Raw genomic sequence first — 18,817 nt, forward strand, 5'->3', positions numbered from 1 at the left:
ACACACACACACACACACACACACACACACACACACACACAGAATACAGACATGCAAAGGTCCACAAAACAGAAATAAAAACTATGTAAAAGGGGGTGTGTCTGACATTTGCTACAGTTAACCAATTCTGTGGACTGACTTCTAGCTTCCTTTGGCTATGTGCATTTCTGTTTGTACAAGCGTATCTTCTCATGCAGTTGTCTGTCCCACACAGCATGTCACCTGGAAGACTCACTCTCGTATTCTGCTGACTTTCCTTAGCAGTATATCTTGATTCTACATAAACATCCTATGCTGAGCAGCAGAGACCACCCTCACTCTCGCTGCTAATAGTCTATGACTCACACAATCAATCTTTACATGTTTGGGGAGTTAGACAATTTCCAACATGTGGAAATCACACACAGTTCTAATGAACAAATGTCTCCATGGGCTTCTGTCTTGATGGAGAATTATCTTCAAGGATAATTGCAAATATAACTTCTGGAGCAAAAGGCAAATGAACAGCACCTCCTCCTGTATAGAAACTGCCTCGTTCTGCATTGTATAGTGATCTATGAAGTCCCTTGCTAGCAACCTCATCAGGACAGTGCATGGCTAAGCTTCTGGCTCAAACACTCTGCTGTTGAGAAATGGCATCTCATTATAGCTTAATTTGCCTTTTCTTACTATGGGTAAAGGTGTGTATTTTACCATATTAAACTCCATTTTATTATATTTGAGGCTTGCCTATGTGGTCTGCTATTTCTTTCGGAAGGGGGGGGGGAGTTTCCTCAGTCTTTCAAAATGCTTTATTACATTATTAAGTTGTTTATTTTTTGCGTGTGCATGGGGTCACTTTCCAGGGTACCATGAGTGAAGGTCAGAGGATAAGTCATGATGGTCACTTCTCTTTACCTTGTGGATGCTGGGCATCGAAGTCAGGCCATCAGGTTTGATGGCAAGAGCCTTGACCTGCCAAGAAAACATTCTCTGTCTTTTTAATTTCCGGCCTTGCTCTGCTAAGATGCCATCATGCACAAAGTTCCCATGAGTAATCAGACCATTTATTGACCTCTCTGATCTATTAATCTGTTCAGGTTCAAGCATCATACGCTTATCTTTAGGTTCTCATCCTATACTTTTACAGGAGGAATGAAAACAACTGGTCGGCCCAGATGTCTGGCGTTTGCATGACAAACTGGAGTGCTTTGGTTCTGTAGCACCAGCTAGACACTTGCTTCTCCTTTCCTCTTAGTTCTTCTGTCTCACTTAACCACAAGAAAGAAGAAATGGCGCCATGATTGCTGTACTCATTGTCACTGTGATAAATGTGATGTCAGCTCAAATGGCACCTTAGCTATTTTGTATGTACAGTTCAGAACCTAACCAAGATCCAATTCCCAAACTGACAAAAGACTAGTGATACCAGCAAACAGGAAGTGCTCCCAGCCCCAAACCCTCATCTCGGGTTGACTCTCCCAGAGGGTCTACATCCCTTCTGAGCCAGGACATTACGTGAAGGCTGGTGTGGGGTGAACTGTTGTGGTGAGCTGGATGTGTCAGGGTGTCCCCAGTTTGGCTCTCATGTGTTGTTATCGTCCTGTGTGCAACTGCCGCTGCCAGAAACATAGCAAGAATAAGAACAGAAGAGCCCAGAGAGAGGAAAGTAGGCCCAAGACAGCCATGGAGACAACTACAGAACGCAGCTGTGTCTGTGCATTTGTGATTAATGAGATGCGACTCTCCAGAACGCTGATGGCTGAACAGTCCTCCGAGAACATTTACAATCAATAAATGAAACACGCCACTCCCATCAGACTCAGTATCACTATGAAAAATCACACTAAAATTACACAAAAAACACAGCCATGGAATGATTACTAGGTGACTGGCAAAGTCCCTCCTTTTAAGCACACATGAGAATCCAACTTTTCAGGAGCTCATGACCAGAGTTCACATGACCATGCTTACAGAACTCCCATATAAGCACTTTTTTTTTTTTTTTGGCCTGTCTATGGAAGGGAAATGTAATCACATCTACTATGGTGGGCCCCATTTGTTATTAGAGTGAGCTTCAGTCACATCTTCATTGGAAACCTAATGATCCATCAGGAGGACTGGGCCTCACACATGGCAAGGGCCGAATCCATCAGCATGCTTTTCATCACTGTATCATGCAGGAATGTGATCATATGTGGGCTATTGGGAAACCACAAACAAAAAGGGAGAGCGGTTGATGTTTTCAGAGGAGCAGGTCCTATTCATGGTCATCTTCAATACGACCTTTGTCTGCTGCGATGAACAAGAGCAATTGTACCTTCAATCTTGGAAAGTGTCACCCAAGCCCATAACTGATGGAGAATGATCTGAAACCCTTGCCCTGAAGCTTAAGGCCAAACCCAGCCTCTCCCGCAGGATTCCCCATAGACTCACGGTGCTGTCGATGTATGCTTCGGTCCACACCACATCATGTTCCTGGTCAATGACTTTAGGTCGGCTGAGCACATGGAGGTATTCCATGACATTTTCCTGCACATCAGCCAAGGTGGAGATCTGGGTGAAAAATCCTGCCAAAAGAAGGACGAGGCTTAGAAATGCACAGGGAGCAGGCATCAAGGGACACACATTGGCCAGAGCCCCAATTTCCTGCTTTGTCATTGTGAAGTGTTGGATCTCGCCCCTCCCTCTTGAAGGGAGCTTTATCTTCACAGACAAGAGTATAGTCACCAAAAGGAATAGAGCTTAAATTAACCCACACAGAAAGAGTTGACTAATTATAGTCAAGGAAACAAAGCTAGGTCCCAGGCTTTATTATGGACATGGGAATCAGAATCCACACTCCAGGCAATTCTACAGTCTTCCTGTCCCAGTTTAGCGAACACATTTCCAAAGAGAAAACTATAAGTCACAAAATTAAAAGAGATGCCATTATTATAGTATTAATATTAGTATTCATTAATTTACCAAAAAGTGCCAAAATGCTTGCTAACTCCTTTCTTCTTTGTCTTCTTTTGTTTTGGAGATAAGCTTGTTATTGTTTGCTGTGGCATTCTGTTTGGCTTTGAATTTTTTTCAAAGTCGTTTTCATGCTTCAGCCTCCTGGGTGTTGAACTAGGATGGCTCTCCTTTATTCTTAATATACACCGGAGGGGTTATAATTGTTTAACGATAACTTGACTGAAGTGTACTAAAGACTTGTGTTTTGCCCATGTTCTACCAGCACTGAGTGCAAATTACAGGAAAGAGCACAGGCTGTGGGTTTCTGGCTTTCACTTGTTCCTTCTATGTCTCTTGGTTTGTACCCATTACTTCCAGTGTATGTAAGGTTTTGCCTTGTGTGTACTTGAGACTAACATTGCAGATCCTACTTTGTTGTGATGCCAAACTGACAGCCATGGTTTTCATGAAAAGAAAATGTTCTAAGCAATCAATAATTCTACAGGTGAAGTTGCCTGTTTGATCTGGGGGTTAAGGGCATTTATGTGTTCCTCCTCAACTTGCGGTCTGATGGGCTTTATTGTATTGTAGGGGGTTTATAAGGGAAGTGAGCACTGGGCACAGGCTTGGCTTCCCTGGAGGAATCCATTGGCTCAGATTTGTGTGGAAAGCTTTCTTAGTGGAATGAACAGGATGGGCAAGACACTGTTCTGGACTATGAAGAGAGGAGGAAAGAAGCACAAAACAGCACAGTCACTACTACGCTAAGACATAAAGGGGTAGCTGATCATGTCTGACCTCCCTGAGCCAGGGTTTCTGGAGCTGGACAATGAAGGATAAGGAGGGAATTAGTTGGGGGCAGGCAATTGCAGAGTGTGTCTGGCAAAGTCAAGGGTACGAGGGAAGCATCTAGATGAAGAGAGTCAGGCCCCTTCTGGGAAGTGAAAAATAACTCAGAATGGCCCCAATTAAAGAGTTCAACAGAGAGCAGAAATGCCCCCAAAGAGATGGGCCCAGCAGAGCATGGGAAGGGTTTGAGACCTTGTCCCACAGCAGGTGATTATGGAAGGACTTTAAGCGGGACGACATAAAAGGTAACGCTGCTGCTTCTTGTCACTAAGTACGGATCCATTCCTATTTGCCAAATGAATCGGAGATGACTTAAAGGGACTCTAAAGCCAGATCTGTTGCAGTATATGCGCAGAAATTACTGACTTTCCTTGGGTCTAAACCAAGCACTCAATAGGGAGACCCAGCCCTTCTACTGTTCAGGAAAGGCTGGACCCACCCAGAACATTTCCACACAAAAGCCAGCTGGTTTGAATTTAGCGTGCCAGTCCCAAACAGGTTGGGACCATGTGGCTTCTGGGTTCCTGATGACAGCTCTGCACAGTGCTAATTAGCATGCATTATCACTTGTACCTGCCCCACCCTCCTGGCCATGACTATAGCAGTGAAACAGAGCCCCAAAGGAGGAATAGGCATGCCTGTTATAGTTTGAGATCCCAGAACAGGACCTGTGAGTTCTCTTGGAGGTCTGGGCCCCACTTGGAGACCCATTGGTATATATGGCTTCTAGGTGGTCCAGCTGAGAGATATGGCAGGCAAGAAATGTTTTATAAGGGGCTGTTAAAGGACAAGGAGAGTGCCTTACCCAACAGGAGTCATCACTCCAAGCCTGGAGGCTATAGTTCACTTTAGAAGATGGACAATATTCAATATTTCTGCTAGTAGCTAATCCTTGGATTCTAAGGCACATAATAAGCTAAGGAGGGGCATCACCATGTTGGTCAGTTGGGTGGTTCTGAGACTGGACGGGGATACTTTGATGAGCATTTTCACTGTGGATCTGTTCATGTGAAGATAGCCTCTCTTAGAAGAGTTCTTGATTGCCTCTATTTTCACATCTAATCCCCAAAGCAAATGCTGAAGTTCTCTGACTTAGGTTTTCCAAAACAGCCAAGAAAAAAAAAAAAAGAGAGAGAGATGGATCTTTGAGAAAGAATGAAGGACACAGCTCATCAGCTTCAAGTGGGAGAGAGGAGGGGTAGGAAGGGTGTCAACCATACATTTGGAAAGGATTGAGCTGAGGAATGACTCTCACTCAGTCCAAATGTTACAAAGCTCACTTACCCAGAGCTTCAAACCTGGGTAAGCCCATTAACTGATAGCTCTTGTGGATGAACATGGGAATCCAGGATGAAATATGGAAAGCTAATGCTTGGCTTTCCTCTCCAACCCCCATTGGCCTTTCCCCAATAGCATCCTGCCCAGCTAGGTTGAAACAGAATCACCATCCTACATACCCATCACCACGCCGTGCTCTACCCCTGGTCCCATAACTAACTCACCAGCATGTGTTCTGGGCCAGTCTCTAAAACACACTTAAAACTAATGTTCTTTCCTTTAACACTTTGACCCTACTCCAAGATTCCATGATGTGCAAGTAAAAGTCCATCTGCAGCTTTCTCATGACTTCCCTAATCTAAAAGTATAAAATATATTATCATCTATCTAACCAAAGCACTAAAATAGCATCCACATAGAGTTAGAACAAGATCGGAATGTCTTGCTCTGACCTCCACGAGCCTTTCTCTATCAGCCTTCACATACTGGGAAACTCCTTTGAACACTGTTGTTAGACATTAGCCCTTTTCCTGCTCTTCTACACTGAACTGGCCCTGATCCTTCTGACTTAGCCTGCCCAGGGCCTTTCACTTTCTGCTCAGTTCCCATTTTATCTACTTTTTCCAAGATGGATCAGATGGATCTATTTTTATTACCCATGCCTTGGTTGGGGGAAATCTCTCCCTGACAAACTGACCCATCTGAACTTGATTTTTCTCTCTCAGTATCTTGTTTCAGAGTCTTAAGGATGCTCAGTCTGGTCTGGGACTGGATCATGACTTGCTTGCTTACTATGTTTGTGTGACTGGGATGTTAGTGCTGTGGCATACTGTGAGAGCTGGTGCTTATGTGGTAGGGATCAGACGCGGGGATGCAGGAATGTGGGACAGTGCAGAACCTTCACTGAGGTCTTCTCAGGACTCACATTTACTTCTGCCTTAACATTCATGACAGCCACCTCAGGTGTTCATTACAAAAGGGGCAAAGAGAAGGATGGAGAATTAGCCCAAGACCAACTTGAATCCAGATTAATTCAGCTCCAAGACTATATTCTCAACCTAGAAGGCACTCTTTCTTACAACAAAACAAAACTAAAGCAATCAAACCATGGGCTCCTCATAACTCCTCCTCTAGGGTCCCTCTAGGGGTCAATTGAATATTATAGCTGAGAAAGTTTGAGGATAAGAGTGAGCAAACACAGAGCTGCCCTTAAAATTTCCTGGCAAAAATTAGTACCATCATACAAACCCAGGGCGTGGCTCCAACTTATATTTCAATATAATAAGCAGAGGTATAAGTCTGTAAAAGGGTTTTTTTAAAAAGCTAAATATATATATCAAAGTTTACACAAATTTGGTCTTAGTCCACTGGAACTCAAAACCTTTCTGAAAGAGTCTTTTCTTGCTTTTAAATGTTTTTCTAAAAGGTTTAGCTAAGAAATGTATGGCCTAGTTAGCAAATGATGGATAGTAGGAAGTTGCTAAGGGTCGAGATCTTTGGCTGAAACCATAGACGCTTCCCTCAGTTCCCTTCTGTAATCCCTGAGCTGGCCACCTTCCTTAACTGCCCCTGCTTTTTTTTCCTCATGAATTCTAGCTCGTGAATGTTTATTCTCGTCTTTAATGTGCCTTTTTGAACTTCATATATCATGTAAGAAAACAGAATCAGCAATCATTCAGTAATTACTGAGTAATTAATGCTGAAATTAGCCACCTATTACAAATGGTCTGCTCATTTTTCTATATAACATCAATTTATTTGCCTTGCTCCCTTGTTCATTCCTTCTGTGAACTCTGGGTTACAACCACTCAGTGTGATAAACCATATGCAGCCCAACACTTTGTATTCCTGCGCTTTTCACTCCGACTTCAACATGTTTTCAAAACTCCTTGCTTGGAGGTACCTTGCCATAGACCAAGGATTCCATATTGCTCTTCACAGTGACACCAGATGTCAGAGCCCCAAAGTCTGCCTTTGTGAACAAACCCTGCTGTCTGTCTCACATGGCCAGGTTCTGTTTCCATCGTTGCTGGGAAATGTTTCTGTGATGGAACCATTCTCCCAGGTGTGACACCATGAAGGAGATTTGCTGTGGTAACTTACATAAGACCTTGGCTTTCAGTTGGCTGTGGTATGGGTTGGGACTCCAGTGGTGTACGTTTTCACGCTACCCATGGTGTGTATGTGTTTGTGTATGCGTATGTGTATATATGTATGTGTAGGATATGTGTGTGTTTATGTGTGTGTGTTTGTGTATATGGTGTATATTTCTGTGTGTTTGTGTGTATGGTGTGTATGCTTTTTGTATGTATGATATTTGTGTGTATGTGTATGGTACGGTATGTTTTTGTTTGTGTATGTGTGTGTGTATTGGGCCAGGAGAAGATTACTTTTCAAGGATGCAATTCTCCTACACAAAATGCTTTTTTAAATAACCCCATTAAGCTTTTTGGGTGGAATCATTTCTTCAGTCAGTACCATCTCTCTATTTCAGGTGAAGAGACTTCTCTATGTCTCTCTCTGAAGTGATGCACATGTATTTAGCTACTTCACATATTTCCAAAGATTATGCAGACTTATGACTTATTAGTATGACAGTCTGAACACCAGAGAGCCCATCTTTAGGGTTCTCTCTTTTATAACTAAAGATAATTAGAAGACCCACCTCCTAGGGATTCTCTGAGGGTTTAAAGAGATGTGTCATGTAAGTACTGTGTGCCCTACTCAGTACAGAATGGAATTAGTAATACTCAATTGTTATTGGCAATAGCCACATGGTGATCTTTGTCTGAATCACATGCAAATCTCCACATCCTTGGTTTAACCAAAACAGTTTTAACTATGCCTTTTCTTCTACCCAAGCCCAGAACCATTCATTTGATCTCAGGAGTATGAAGCATCTTTGGGATTGTGTAACAACTGGAAAGGGATAGTGAGATTAAGAATTAATTCTTGGTAAAGGTCAGTGGCTGGATTTTCCTACATGGCTTAGGCTACCAGTTCTATTTCAAACAAGGAGAGAAGAACCTTTAACCCCTCAAAAACGGATAAGCTAAACACACAACTGGGAGAGACACACAAGGCATTTCCTTTGGAGCACATGATGACTGATAGATTGAAAACTCCAACACTGAGCAAAGCCCGTGTTTGCACAGCTGGGAAACACTCCATTAACTCTGATTTCGAAGGGGAATCATCTAGCGCTCATTTCAAATGCTGGCACGCTGCACATTAGAAAAGGTTATCGCCTCTTCATGGGATGTCTGGACTCACCGCCGACCGTCTTTGCTGTCCCAGTTCACTTGTTTATGCAATGGTGTGAATTCAACATTTAAACTGCCTGGCCTGTCTCTCATGGCAGGGATGGCTTAAATGTCTTTAAAATGGCATGCTGCGTTGTTTCATTAGAGTTGCTTCCCTTAGGGCAGGCCCTACTTAGGTATAAAATGAAACAAACCAATCTCTTCCAAATCTCTTTGGATTTTGCCAGTTTGTTGAAGGAGGCAGAGAACTAAGGCCCACGAATGTTCCCCAGGCATGTGTCTGAGGTCGGCTGACTGAACTGTTTCCATGGCTACCAGATTTCTAAGAAAGACTTTCTGCCTGGACAGTGGGTCCTTGAGCACCAGGGATCCAGGGATGGCAAAATGGCCCTCATCGTTCTCCCCTCCCTCAGGGTCACTCTGTGGTCAGGCAGCTCAACCTGTCAGCAGGCTTCACTTTGGCCTCTCCTTGGTCTGCTCAAGTCCTGGATGCTGACAGTTTATTTCACAGAAGAACTTAGTTGTGTCAGGGCAAAACCATGTCATGGGGGTAGATAGGGCTTTGGACGTCATGTCACTTGAGCTGAAAATGTTATGCTGCCTCCATCATGTAACAATCTAAGACCATAAACAAAGATTTAATTAAGGACCATAGATGAATCCTTGCTTATGACTGATGCCAACATGAAGCCAGTGTTTATATGAGTGCAGAGGAGCGGAATCTGACACTGTCATAGTGAGTGCGACTTTGAAGAGAGGCGGACAGTGACATTCTGTTCCCCAAAGCCATCAGAGGGAGAACTGAATCAGGAAGGCAAAACCTGCAGGAACAAAGGATGAATAATAAATCTCACCGACAATCAGGCCAGCAGCTATCCTTACACTCACGGACTTTCTGAACCTATAAACCTTACAGACTAAATTCTAGAGCTAAGTCCTGCCTTTGTCTCTTGAGAGGCTCTGCCAGAGCCTGACAAATACAGAGGTGAATGTTCTCAGCCAACCATTGGCCTGAACACAGGATCCCCAATGGAGTAGTTAGAGAAATGAAGGAGCTGAAGGGGTTTGCAACTCCATAGGAAGAACAACATCAACCAACCAGATCCCCCAGAGCTCCCAGGAACTAAAGCACCAACCAAAGAGTATACAAGGGAGGACCCATGGCTCCAGCTTCATATGTAGCAGAGGATGGCCTTGTCAGGCATCAATGGGAGGAGAGGCCCTTGGTCCTGTGAAGGCTCAATGCCCCAGTGTAGGGGAATGCCAGGACAGGGAAGCAGGAATGGGTGGGTGGGTGCTGGAATATCCTCACAGAAGCAGGTGGGGGAGGGATGGGATAGAGGGTTTCTGGGGGAAAACTGGGAAATGGGATAACATTTGAAATGTAAATAAAGAAAATATCAGAAATGAAAAAAATTCAAAGATTCTTACAAAGGATAACTAAAACTAAATTTTGATATGATATTAGTTGATTAAGACAAGGTTCCAATTTGAGGACTTTTTGTCAGATGGACAGCAGAGAGGCAAAAGCAATGACGATGGCCAAGTGTCTACTAGCTAATGGGAAAAATTGCAATCTAGTGTGGTAGGGATTGAAATAAGGGGGGAAGAAGGAAAGGAATTTTTCCCATGACCACAAGATAAAGAAAAAACTGGGAAGCATAACTTAGTTTTTTTTTTTTTTCAAATGTCAACAATGGTCTAAGATGTACAGAAGGGCCTCTGTTGTCAAAGGGAGTCTGGGGTTTACCTAATGCCCCTATCCCAGGCCTCCTCTAGTCCTGCTACACCTGCTCCTGAGATGACGCTGAACAGTGATCTGGGATGAGCGTCATGGTGCACACTTTTTGTGGGGCAAGCTGGGCAGTAAGCAAAAGCAACAGTACTACTTGTTATGTCAGGGATTCAAGGAAGCATTAGAGCTCTGCCATGAAGCCATTTTTTTTTTTTTTTTTTTTTGAGGCAAGGAAATTGAGATTTGCTTAAAAGGTCATTCCAAATGGAACCAGAGAATTAAAGACAAAGCCAAACGAAAGGCATCGTGGGAGCAGGCTTATTTACCTGGCTCCAGCAATCCATCGCCTTTATTCCTTAGGATCTGCATTTTCCCTCTGTGAGCTTCCCTCTGAACATGACTGACGAAGTGACCCAGGCTGGATGACATTATCCAGGGAAGAAGTTCTCAGATCTACTATGTTTCCTGCATAGTACGTCTTGTACAGTATGCGGGAGCGGTGTGAGAAGACAATTTCAAACCACACACAGACACAAAGCAGGGATGTTCTATCTCCACTTTAAACATGGTGAGAACACGTGAAGAAAATCCACAAAGGAAAAGAAAAGCAAAAATCCATGTCCCCTGCTCTTTCATGAAACTCAGCCTTCCTTCCCACTTAATGGTTCTGAGTCACCCCTTCCTTTTTCCAGAACATTCCATTTTTTTGTGTGTGTAAATTGCAGAGCAACAACTTTGGTTGCTGGAAATAAAGTCCTTTTTTTTTTTTCTGAAGTCGTCAAAGCTACAGCTGAGACCTGTAAAACTTTCATCACATCTTCTTTCTTCCACTAACGCCCAAGCGCTACCATGTTGATGCATTATAGCTTACGAGACCAGAGAAAGGATAGACCACCTAAGTCTGTCAATACCAACAACTGTACAACAGGACACCCATCTTTATTAGTATGGATAATTAGTTTTACTTGTGTTGTAAGCTATCACAGGAGCACCTGCTCTGAGGAAGTTCAAGGCTGGGCTCTGTCAGGTGATCAAGATGAAGTCGGAGTCTGAGGCTGCTCTCACAGAGCCCGTGGTCGCAGAGGGGAAGTAAGGCAGATCAACGGATCGCTGACCCAAGGGAATAATGTGAGCACTTATGTGCTAGGAACAGAGCTACTGGTCTGACTTGCATGGCCCCACTTCCTGCCCACAACCTGCATATTGGGGAGGTATTATATCACCCACTTTTTGCAGGGGGTGAAGCTCACACCCGTCCCAATAGTAAGAAAATGCTCCAATTAAGGTCCAAATCCTTCTGTGCCACAATGGAAGAAGTTCTTACGAAAATAGAAATCCCCGTTACTTCCATTCCCATTCCTTGCCCCAAGTCTTGTGTTTGATACACTGTGGGGATTGATAACAAATTTACTTTATGAATACAAAAATCCATAAATGATTAAGCACCTTAGGAACTAGTATTGAACTACTAAACCTAGCATGCACCATTTCACCAATCCTTCCATTTAATGAAAACCAACAGAATAGGATACAAAATTACAGTTCTACAGGAAAATTAAATGCAAGACCTTTATTGAACAGTGTAGAGACTGCAGTTACTAACAATGTCTGTATTTTTGAAAATTACCCAGAATCTATTTGAAATGCTTTCATTCCAAGTACATGGTAGGTAGGTTATGCAATTCATATGAATTGCCTTGATTTGGCCATTTCACAATGTGTGCACATCTCAGAACATCATGCTCCAAACGATCTATAGAGTTTGTATTTGTCCATTAAAAATTCAAAGAAAGAGTTATTATGACCTCCATGCTGAATATTAAATGACTAATGCAAATTAAGGTTAGTTACTTTCACTAGTCCTGTGGCCAAACCTATGCCATGGCAAATACCAACCCACCCATCTCAATGGCTTAACACACAGTCTTGGCACACATCTAGTGTACATCAAAGGCATCTGTCTGCTCATTCAGAGAGCCAAGCATGGTAAGGATGCTGAGTCCCAGCTCAGTTCTCTATCTCAATCACAAAGCTTCAGAGTTCATGGAAGAGACTGTGGATGCCCATACCCGCTCCTGAATGCTTTACCTCAGACTCAGCCCAGCTTGAATCCCTCCATTCTACAAGAACCTGTTTTCATGGCACAGTGGAAGACTGGGGATGGTATTGGAGCCCTGGATGTTTGGAGCATAGTGAAAGTCTCGCATAGGAGCTCTTCCAAGATTACTCAGCTACTAAGAAGCAGAAAAGAGGCTTAGCCACTTGACTGTGACCTCAAAATCATAGAAGAGCTGTTACATATCCCACAATGATAATTTAGAAACAGACTTTATCTGAGAACTGTAGCCTCCTTGTCTGTTTAAAGTCATATGCAGAAGCAAAAAGGGTCTAAAACTACAGCTAAATAGGACAAATGTGTTATTTATTTGCATATTATTAAATATGCAAATAGTACAGCAGGATGACTAGGCTTAATGTTGGTGTATTTCAAGAGAAACAGGAGAGAGGATTTTGAATTGGCCCACCACAAGGATATGATAAGTATTTGAGGTGTTAGATGTACTTATCACCCCAACTGCTTAATATATATGTGTGTGTGTGTGTGTGTGTGTGTGTGTATATGTGTGTATATATATATATATATATATATATCCAATGATCCCCAAGAATACATGAAATTACTATTTCTCAATAAAAAGATAGCCATCTTCTTTAAGGACTCCTTCTTTGTCCCATATATGCTGCTCATTCCACATACCCAAGACCAGCAAGTCAAAGTCAGGAAACTCACCTTTGTTAGCACAAGCCATCCACTTGAGATTGTCTGCAAAAGCAGCCTCCCGTCCAATGAGGTAAGTAAAGATTCGAACCTAAAAGGAAGATGGACACCGGGTGAGCAGGACTCAGCTTGCGCCATCGTGCGCCGTCCACATGCATGCCTCTCACACATGTGCTTTACCTCTTTCATGCTCCATGCTTCCCATCTGCAGGAACATATTTAAGACATTTGAAAGTACAGTCAGCTAGAAATGTATTCAGCAGGGGGGGTTGGGGGGGGCTTTGATCTTTGTAGCCATATGGCCTAAATGGTAGTTGTTTCTCAGCGTGCAATGCAGGGCAGAGAAGAAGGGCCAGAAATGCGAGGCCAGCAGCAATGTGGGCCTGGCTTTGTTCCACGAGTGGAAAGGGATCTTCCAGGTCTAGACCAAACCCACAACTGTTTTCCTTGTTCCGACAGAAAACCCAGCCTGGGCTGTTCTGGAGAATAAAAACACTTCTGTGATGTCTTCCCTAGCAGAAGGCACAGGCTGTTGGAGCTCCTTAGCTATCTATAGGGGCTGGCTTGGTTTTAGGTCCTTAACTGAAACAAGAGCCATTGCCTGTGGCCTGGAGACCTATGGAGTCCTGGTCTAGTCATCCTAAGATTTTGGCTCCTAAAGAGCAGATAACTCTCTCTCTCTCTCTCTCTCTCTCTCTCTCTCTCTCTCTCTCTCTCTCTCTCATCCCCCCCGCCCACACATTGGTCTTTCAAACAAAGCACTACTACCTTTCAAATAGTACTAGATGATTACAGAGAAGAAAGCTGAAGAAGAAAAAGGCTTAAACCCCTTTGACAGAAGACATTTGGAACGATGAGGGTGGGGAGCACCACTCTCCTGTCCAAGACAGTCTTCCCTTCGAAGAGCATTAGATGGAGGGATCCTAACACACGGTCTCAAAGACTTTACCAGCCTCAGTCCCGTCAGCTCAGTCAGCATGCTGAGTTACACATGACTGTTGCTCCTCTTTCCTACAATTGTGGTTGACTACTGTCTTTTATAGCCCAGTCTAGAAGGGGATCCTAGTAGAAGAGATTCCCTTTTTTGGGGAGAAATAAAGGTCTGGGTCGCCAGGGCACACAGGACTTGGAATGTTATTATCTAGTCCCTGGATGAAAGAAAACATATAAAAGCTCACAGCTATGAAATGGAAGCTTGGTTGTAGCTCCAGATCTCTCCTAGGCTGGGCAGTAGAATATGAAGTCTGGATTTGGGTCATGGACTACTTCTAACTGAAAGAGGACTTTAAATGAACTATTATGACAACGAAGCCCCAGTCTGTGCCTGTCTGCGGGACAAAGAGTCTTTCCATTTCTTCGCAGCTCCTGTGCAAGGCATTCCTGGGGAGACGAACTAGCTAGAAATGCTAAACGTGTAAGTTTTAGCCAGTCTGATGTTTTCCCTTTAAAGAACTTAAATTTTAAATCAAAGCCAGGGATTTCTGAAGTCTGTGAGCTGGACTGTGGCCCTAGATCCTGTGGGTGACAGCTCTTCATGGTGCCCCCCCTCTCTTTGAAGCTCCTTCCACATCATCCTGCTAGCAAAATCAAGGAGGGCAAATGTGATTTAAACAAACAAAAAACAAACAAACAAATTAGAAGATTTTAATCTCCTTGGGTAAAAATGAAAAGCAAAGACCTATCCTTAACATACAAAAATAGTTAGTGGTGCCCCCTGCCAGCAGCTGTCCTTCCTGGTCACTCTCTATACTTAGCTTAATCTCTCTGATTTGGAGGGAACCTGAGGCCTAATTAAGTACAATGATTTTCTTAGTTTCATCAAGGTCTGCTCACATAAGAGTACCTCTTAGAGCTCTTGAGCTGCTGAGTCTATCAATACAAATGACTCCAAACAGCTGTACGGCCACAAGAGTTCAGGGTCCACAGTGTTCAGGGTCCGAGTCCAGTTTCCTAAGATAGGGCTCATGGTCTTCATAAATTCTTGGCTTTGGTTTCAAATTTGAGTTCTTTAAAGGGTAAATACTAGACTGGTTTAAAAAAAAAAACAAAAACCAAAAAACCTCCATCTTTATCATTTCTTAGGGTAGCAATAAAGAATAAGAGATGGCTCTTAGGCTGTGAAGCCATGCATTTCATCTTTGCAGTCAAGATCCTGGGGCAAAGCTGCAAAGGTATCAGTGGGTGCCAATCTTTTGGCTATCCAGATGAAAAGGTTGAGCGGAGACTGTTCTCCCTCAGAGGTATGGTTAAAACCCAAGAAAAGTGTTTGGGTTGCTGGCAAACTTATCCAATTCCTGATTTAAAATGTGGCAGCCTACTCGGAAAGCCAGCAGGATCTCGCCAAGCTTCAGATCCGTCATGATTGCTCAAGAATTGTGCTAACAAGCCCCGCAGACGTGAGAGCCAACACAGTGATCCTCGCCATCCCCACCATAAGGTCTCCGCAATCAGCACCATCCGTGGGTCAGGTACTCTGCTGAGGGATTTGCAGGCATTCTATTTGTTGTGTTGATTTCTATTTTACGATGCTGCTTATGAAAGGAAAGCAGGGTCATGCTCAGTATTTCGCTTTATGAACAACGCTTGGCTCCCAGTGGGCCGGCCTCTTATCTGAGTAGAAGCAGCATGGACCTGACTTGCTACATCTCTGCCTAGAAAATAAACATAATCAGATGATATTGGGCTTATGCCCTGCATTTGTTCACAGTAATGCCTTTCAACTGAGCACAAAGGGGAAAGCATTGTACTTCAAAGTGTAAAATATTGGGGAGAACAATTTAACAATATCAAGAGCATTTTGTATTTGTAATTCTTTTGGCCCAGTACCTCTAGGCCTTTCTCTTATAGTCAGGATTACAGGCAACATGCCCACGAAGGCTAACAGTCAATAGAGTTGACAGGAAATGGAAGAACACTGAAGAATACACTTCTGCAAATACACAGAGCAAAGAGAACAAGCACGTTCACCCTCATCACATCAGGGTCAAAAAATCAAATCCTAAGTGTTTCCTGAGGACAGATTGGCTAATAATCACTCGGTAAGGTTTTGTTTTTCTAAGAGAAACTCATGATTTTTACTTCGTAAACTTGTATATTTTTAGAATGACTGAATAAGTTTAAAAAACATAAGTAGCTATTGCTTTAACAAATAAAGCTCATTTTATTTTCTTTTCATATCAAGGGCAGATTTGTTGGAAAGCTGCACTTGGACAGGCAAGTTCGCTGGCCCCAAGGACTGTGATCTGGGAAATCACTGTGGGGAAAGGGAGTCGGGTGGGGGGGGGGAGGGAGAAGAAAGAAAGGGGTGAGCATGTGCAGAGAGAAAGGAGAAAAAGAGGAGAGAGAGAGAGAGAGAGAGAGAGAGAGAGAGAGAGAGAGAGAGAGAGAGAGATTTAAAGCTCATTTTAAATGAGAAGAAAGTAACATAAGGACCTGAGCAATTCTGGGTGAGCATAGGGAGAATAAAATTGGAGTGAAAATCAAACAGAAAATGTCAGTACGGAAAAATGAAGACTGCCTTCCTCCACCATTCCTTTAACGCAGTACCAAAGCTCTAGATGTAGCGCAGTCAAGGGCTCTTCGTTTCCTCTCCAGCAGATTCCCTAGACTGGTGTGTTGTTTTGTTTTCTAATATTCTACTCTTTAAAAAAAAAAAAAAAACCTTTGCAATTTTTTATTCTTCTCTCATCAATCCTGACCACAGTGTCTCCTCCCTCCACTCTTCTCAGCAGCACCCCCCACCCCATCCCATCCCACTCCCCATTATTCCTCCATTTCCCTTCAAAACAGAGCAGGGTTCCCAGGCTACCAACTGAGCATGCAACATGGCATATATCAACTTGCAATAAGACTTGCAACCAGACCCTCATATCAAGGTTAGACAGGGCAACCCAATAGGAGAAAAAGGGTCCCAAAAGCAGGCAAAAGAGTCAGAGATCTCACCCACCTCTACTATTAAGAGCCCACAAAATCACCAAGCTACACAACTGTAACATACATGCAGACGACCTACCTCAGACCCACGCAGAGGGTTTGGATTACTACTTTAGTCTCTGTGAGCCCCTATGAGCTCTGCTTAGTTGATTCTGTGGGTTATATTCTGATCTTGACATGTCTAGCTTATATTTCCACATTTCTTAAGAAGTGCCATCAAATCAATGTTTACTGGTTTGCTGTGAGCTCAGCTACCTTCCTAATGTAGTAAGGAGCTTTAGCAGAGTCAGGTCTGGGACAATCCTGAGAACCAAGTGGACAACATTCACACTCATGAAAGGGAGCCCTACCACAGACCAGGCTAGCGATCAGCATCCATTTTGACACTCCCACAATCCAGGCCTCTATGTTCCCCAGACACAGGCACAGAAGGCTCCTCTCACTGTCAGGGCCTAAAGGCAGAGCAGGAGAGTGCCCAAGTCACCCCACTAGTTAATTCTGATCTCTCATTAAAGTGTTTTCTACGGCCCCAATTAAGCTTAATAAAGTCTTTGAATGTGGTCTCTCAAAGTCGCTTCATTTCATCCAAAGGAAACAAACGAAAAACAATTTCAAGCCATTCTTTCTCCAAAGAAGTTACACTTCAATTTTATATATGCAGATGGATCCCATCAGATGCTCTGAGGAGCTGAGCATAGTGATGCAGGCCTATAATCCAATACAGGCCTATAATACAAGAGCTGAAACGGGAGGATGGCAAGTTCAAAGATGGCCTTGTGAAGAAAAGAAAGGAGGAAAGAAGGGATGAGAGAAGAGGGAAACTCCGATGGTCCCATTCCCTGTGCATCAGTGAATCCTAAATTTTTATTTTTGCAGCCATTGAAAGAGAGGGAGGGGAGTGTTTGTAGTAGGATTCCAACAGGTCCATGGCACAACCAGAGAAGAAGTGCTGCCACCCACATCAACAAACAGAAGGATCAGCTTATCAGTTGTCCATGCCTCTGAGCATCTGCTAAATGCCAGGAACCACTCCATAAACCCAGAACAAACTAACATCGTGAAGACTACATTGTCTTGGGAGTAAAACAAAATTCATGCATAATGCTCAGATATTTGTTGGATTAAAGGCTTATGGAGAAAGCAGAGCAGGGGATGATGATGGGGATAAGGGGAGATGCTAGGTTAGAGAGGAAGGGAGGGAAAGCTGCCTCGACAAGGTAACACCTAAGCAAGGATGCACAGAGGTGAGGGGGAGAGGGAGCAAGGCACAGGGCGACACCAACAGGATGCTCCAGGTGATAGGGAAAATAGTTCAAAGTCACTGAGACAAAGATGTTTGCAGTGATATTAAACCTGCCTGTGAGGCAGGAATAGAGACATCAGGAGTAGCTGCATGAACTTGCAGAGGCAGTGGCACCAGGCAGGATGAACCCCATTCCAACGGGGCACTGGGTAGATGCCTAGTACAGGCTAGCACAGTATAAAAGGCTCCTTCTGACTATAGTGTAGGGTATAGGCCATGGACACTTGTGCTCAGTGCAGCTGCTTATTAGTGTTTATTCATGTTCTTACAACTCTCTTCATCCTCATCCTACCCAAGAACAGCTCAGAGCCTTGAAGCAGGCACCAACTTTGAAGCTCTCTAGCTACATGCTACATCCACTCCAGTAGTGACCAGACCCCAAAACCTGGGTGCTGTCCTGAGGTGAAAAGTTCACAGAAACTTAGTCTCCTGGAATCATGGCATCCTGTATAATGAATGCTCCAGTATCCTTGCTTTAGTTGGTAAACGGATCTGTGTGCTTTCCCTTAATACTGCTTTATTATAAGTGCTCCTAAGGTTTGACTTTTGACATATAGCTAAGTTAGATTCTAGGCAGTCCTTGAGCTGCCCCTGGGCGTGGATAGCTCACTGCCCTACACAGGAATTTACCATTATCTAGGAAGAAGGAAGTTTGTGATCTAAGGAGGAACCAGAGTAGATACTTAGAACTATAGATAGCTGAGTTACACCCATACACAAGTATTTACAATGGCCTAGGGGGAAGGTGGACTATACAA

The 18,817-nt window shown here is 43.5% G+C and overlaps 1 protein-coding gene across 2 annotated transcripts in view; it reads right to left on the minus strand.

The window, feature by feature from the left end:
• Cacna2d3 (calcium voltage-gated channel auxiliary subunit alpha2delta 3) overlaps positions 1-18,817 on the minus strand; it is an 807,286-nt gene that overhangs the window by 261,900 nt on the left and 526,569 nt on the right. For both annotated transcript variants that reach the window (XM_021202917.2, XM_029541665.1), the window contains exons 12-13: positions 12,836-12,914; positions 2,416-2,549 (exon numbers count right to left, since the gene is read on the minus strand). In XM_021202917.2, the coding sequence (XP_021058576.1) occupies positions 2,416-2,549; positions 12,836-12,914 (213 nt within the window). The remainder of the gene's footprint in view (positions 1-2,415; positions 2,550-12,835; positions 12,915-18,817) is intronic.

The sequence above is a fragment of the Mus pahari genome, chromosome 8 (assembly GCF_900095145.1).
Source record: "Mus pahari chromosome 8, PAHARI_EIJ_v1.1, whole genome shotgun sequence".
Lineage (NCBI taxonomy): Eukaryota > Metazoa > Chordata > Mammalia > Rodentia > Muridae > Mus > Mus pahari.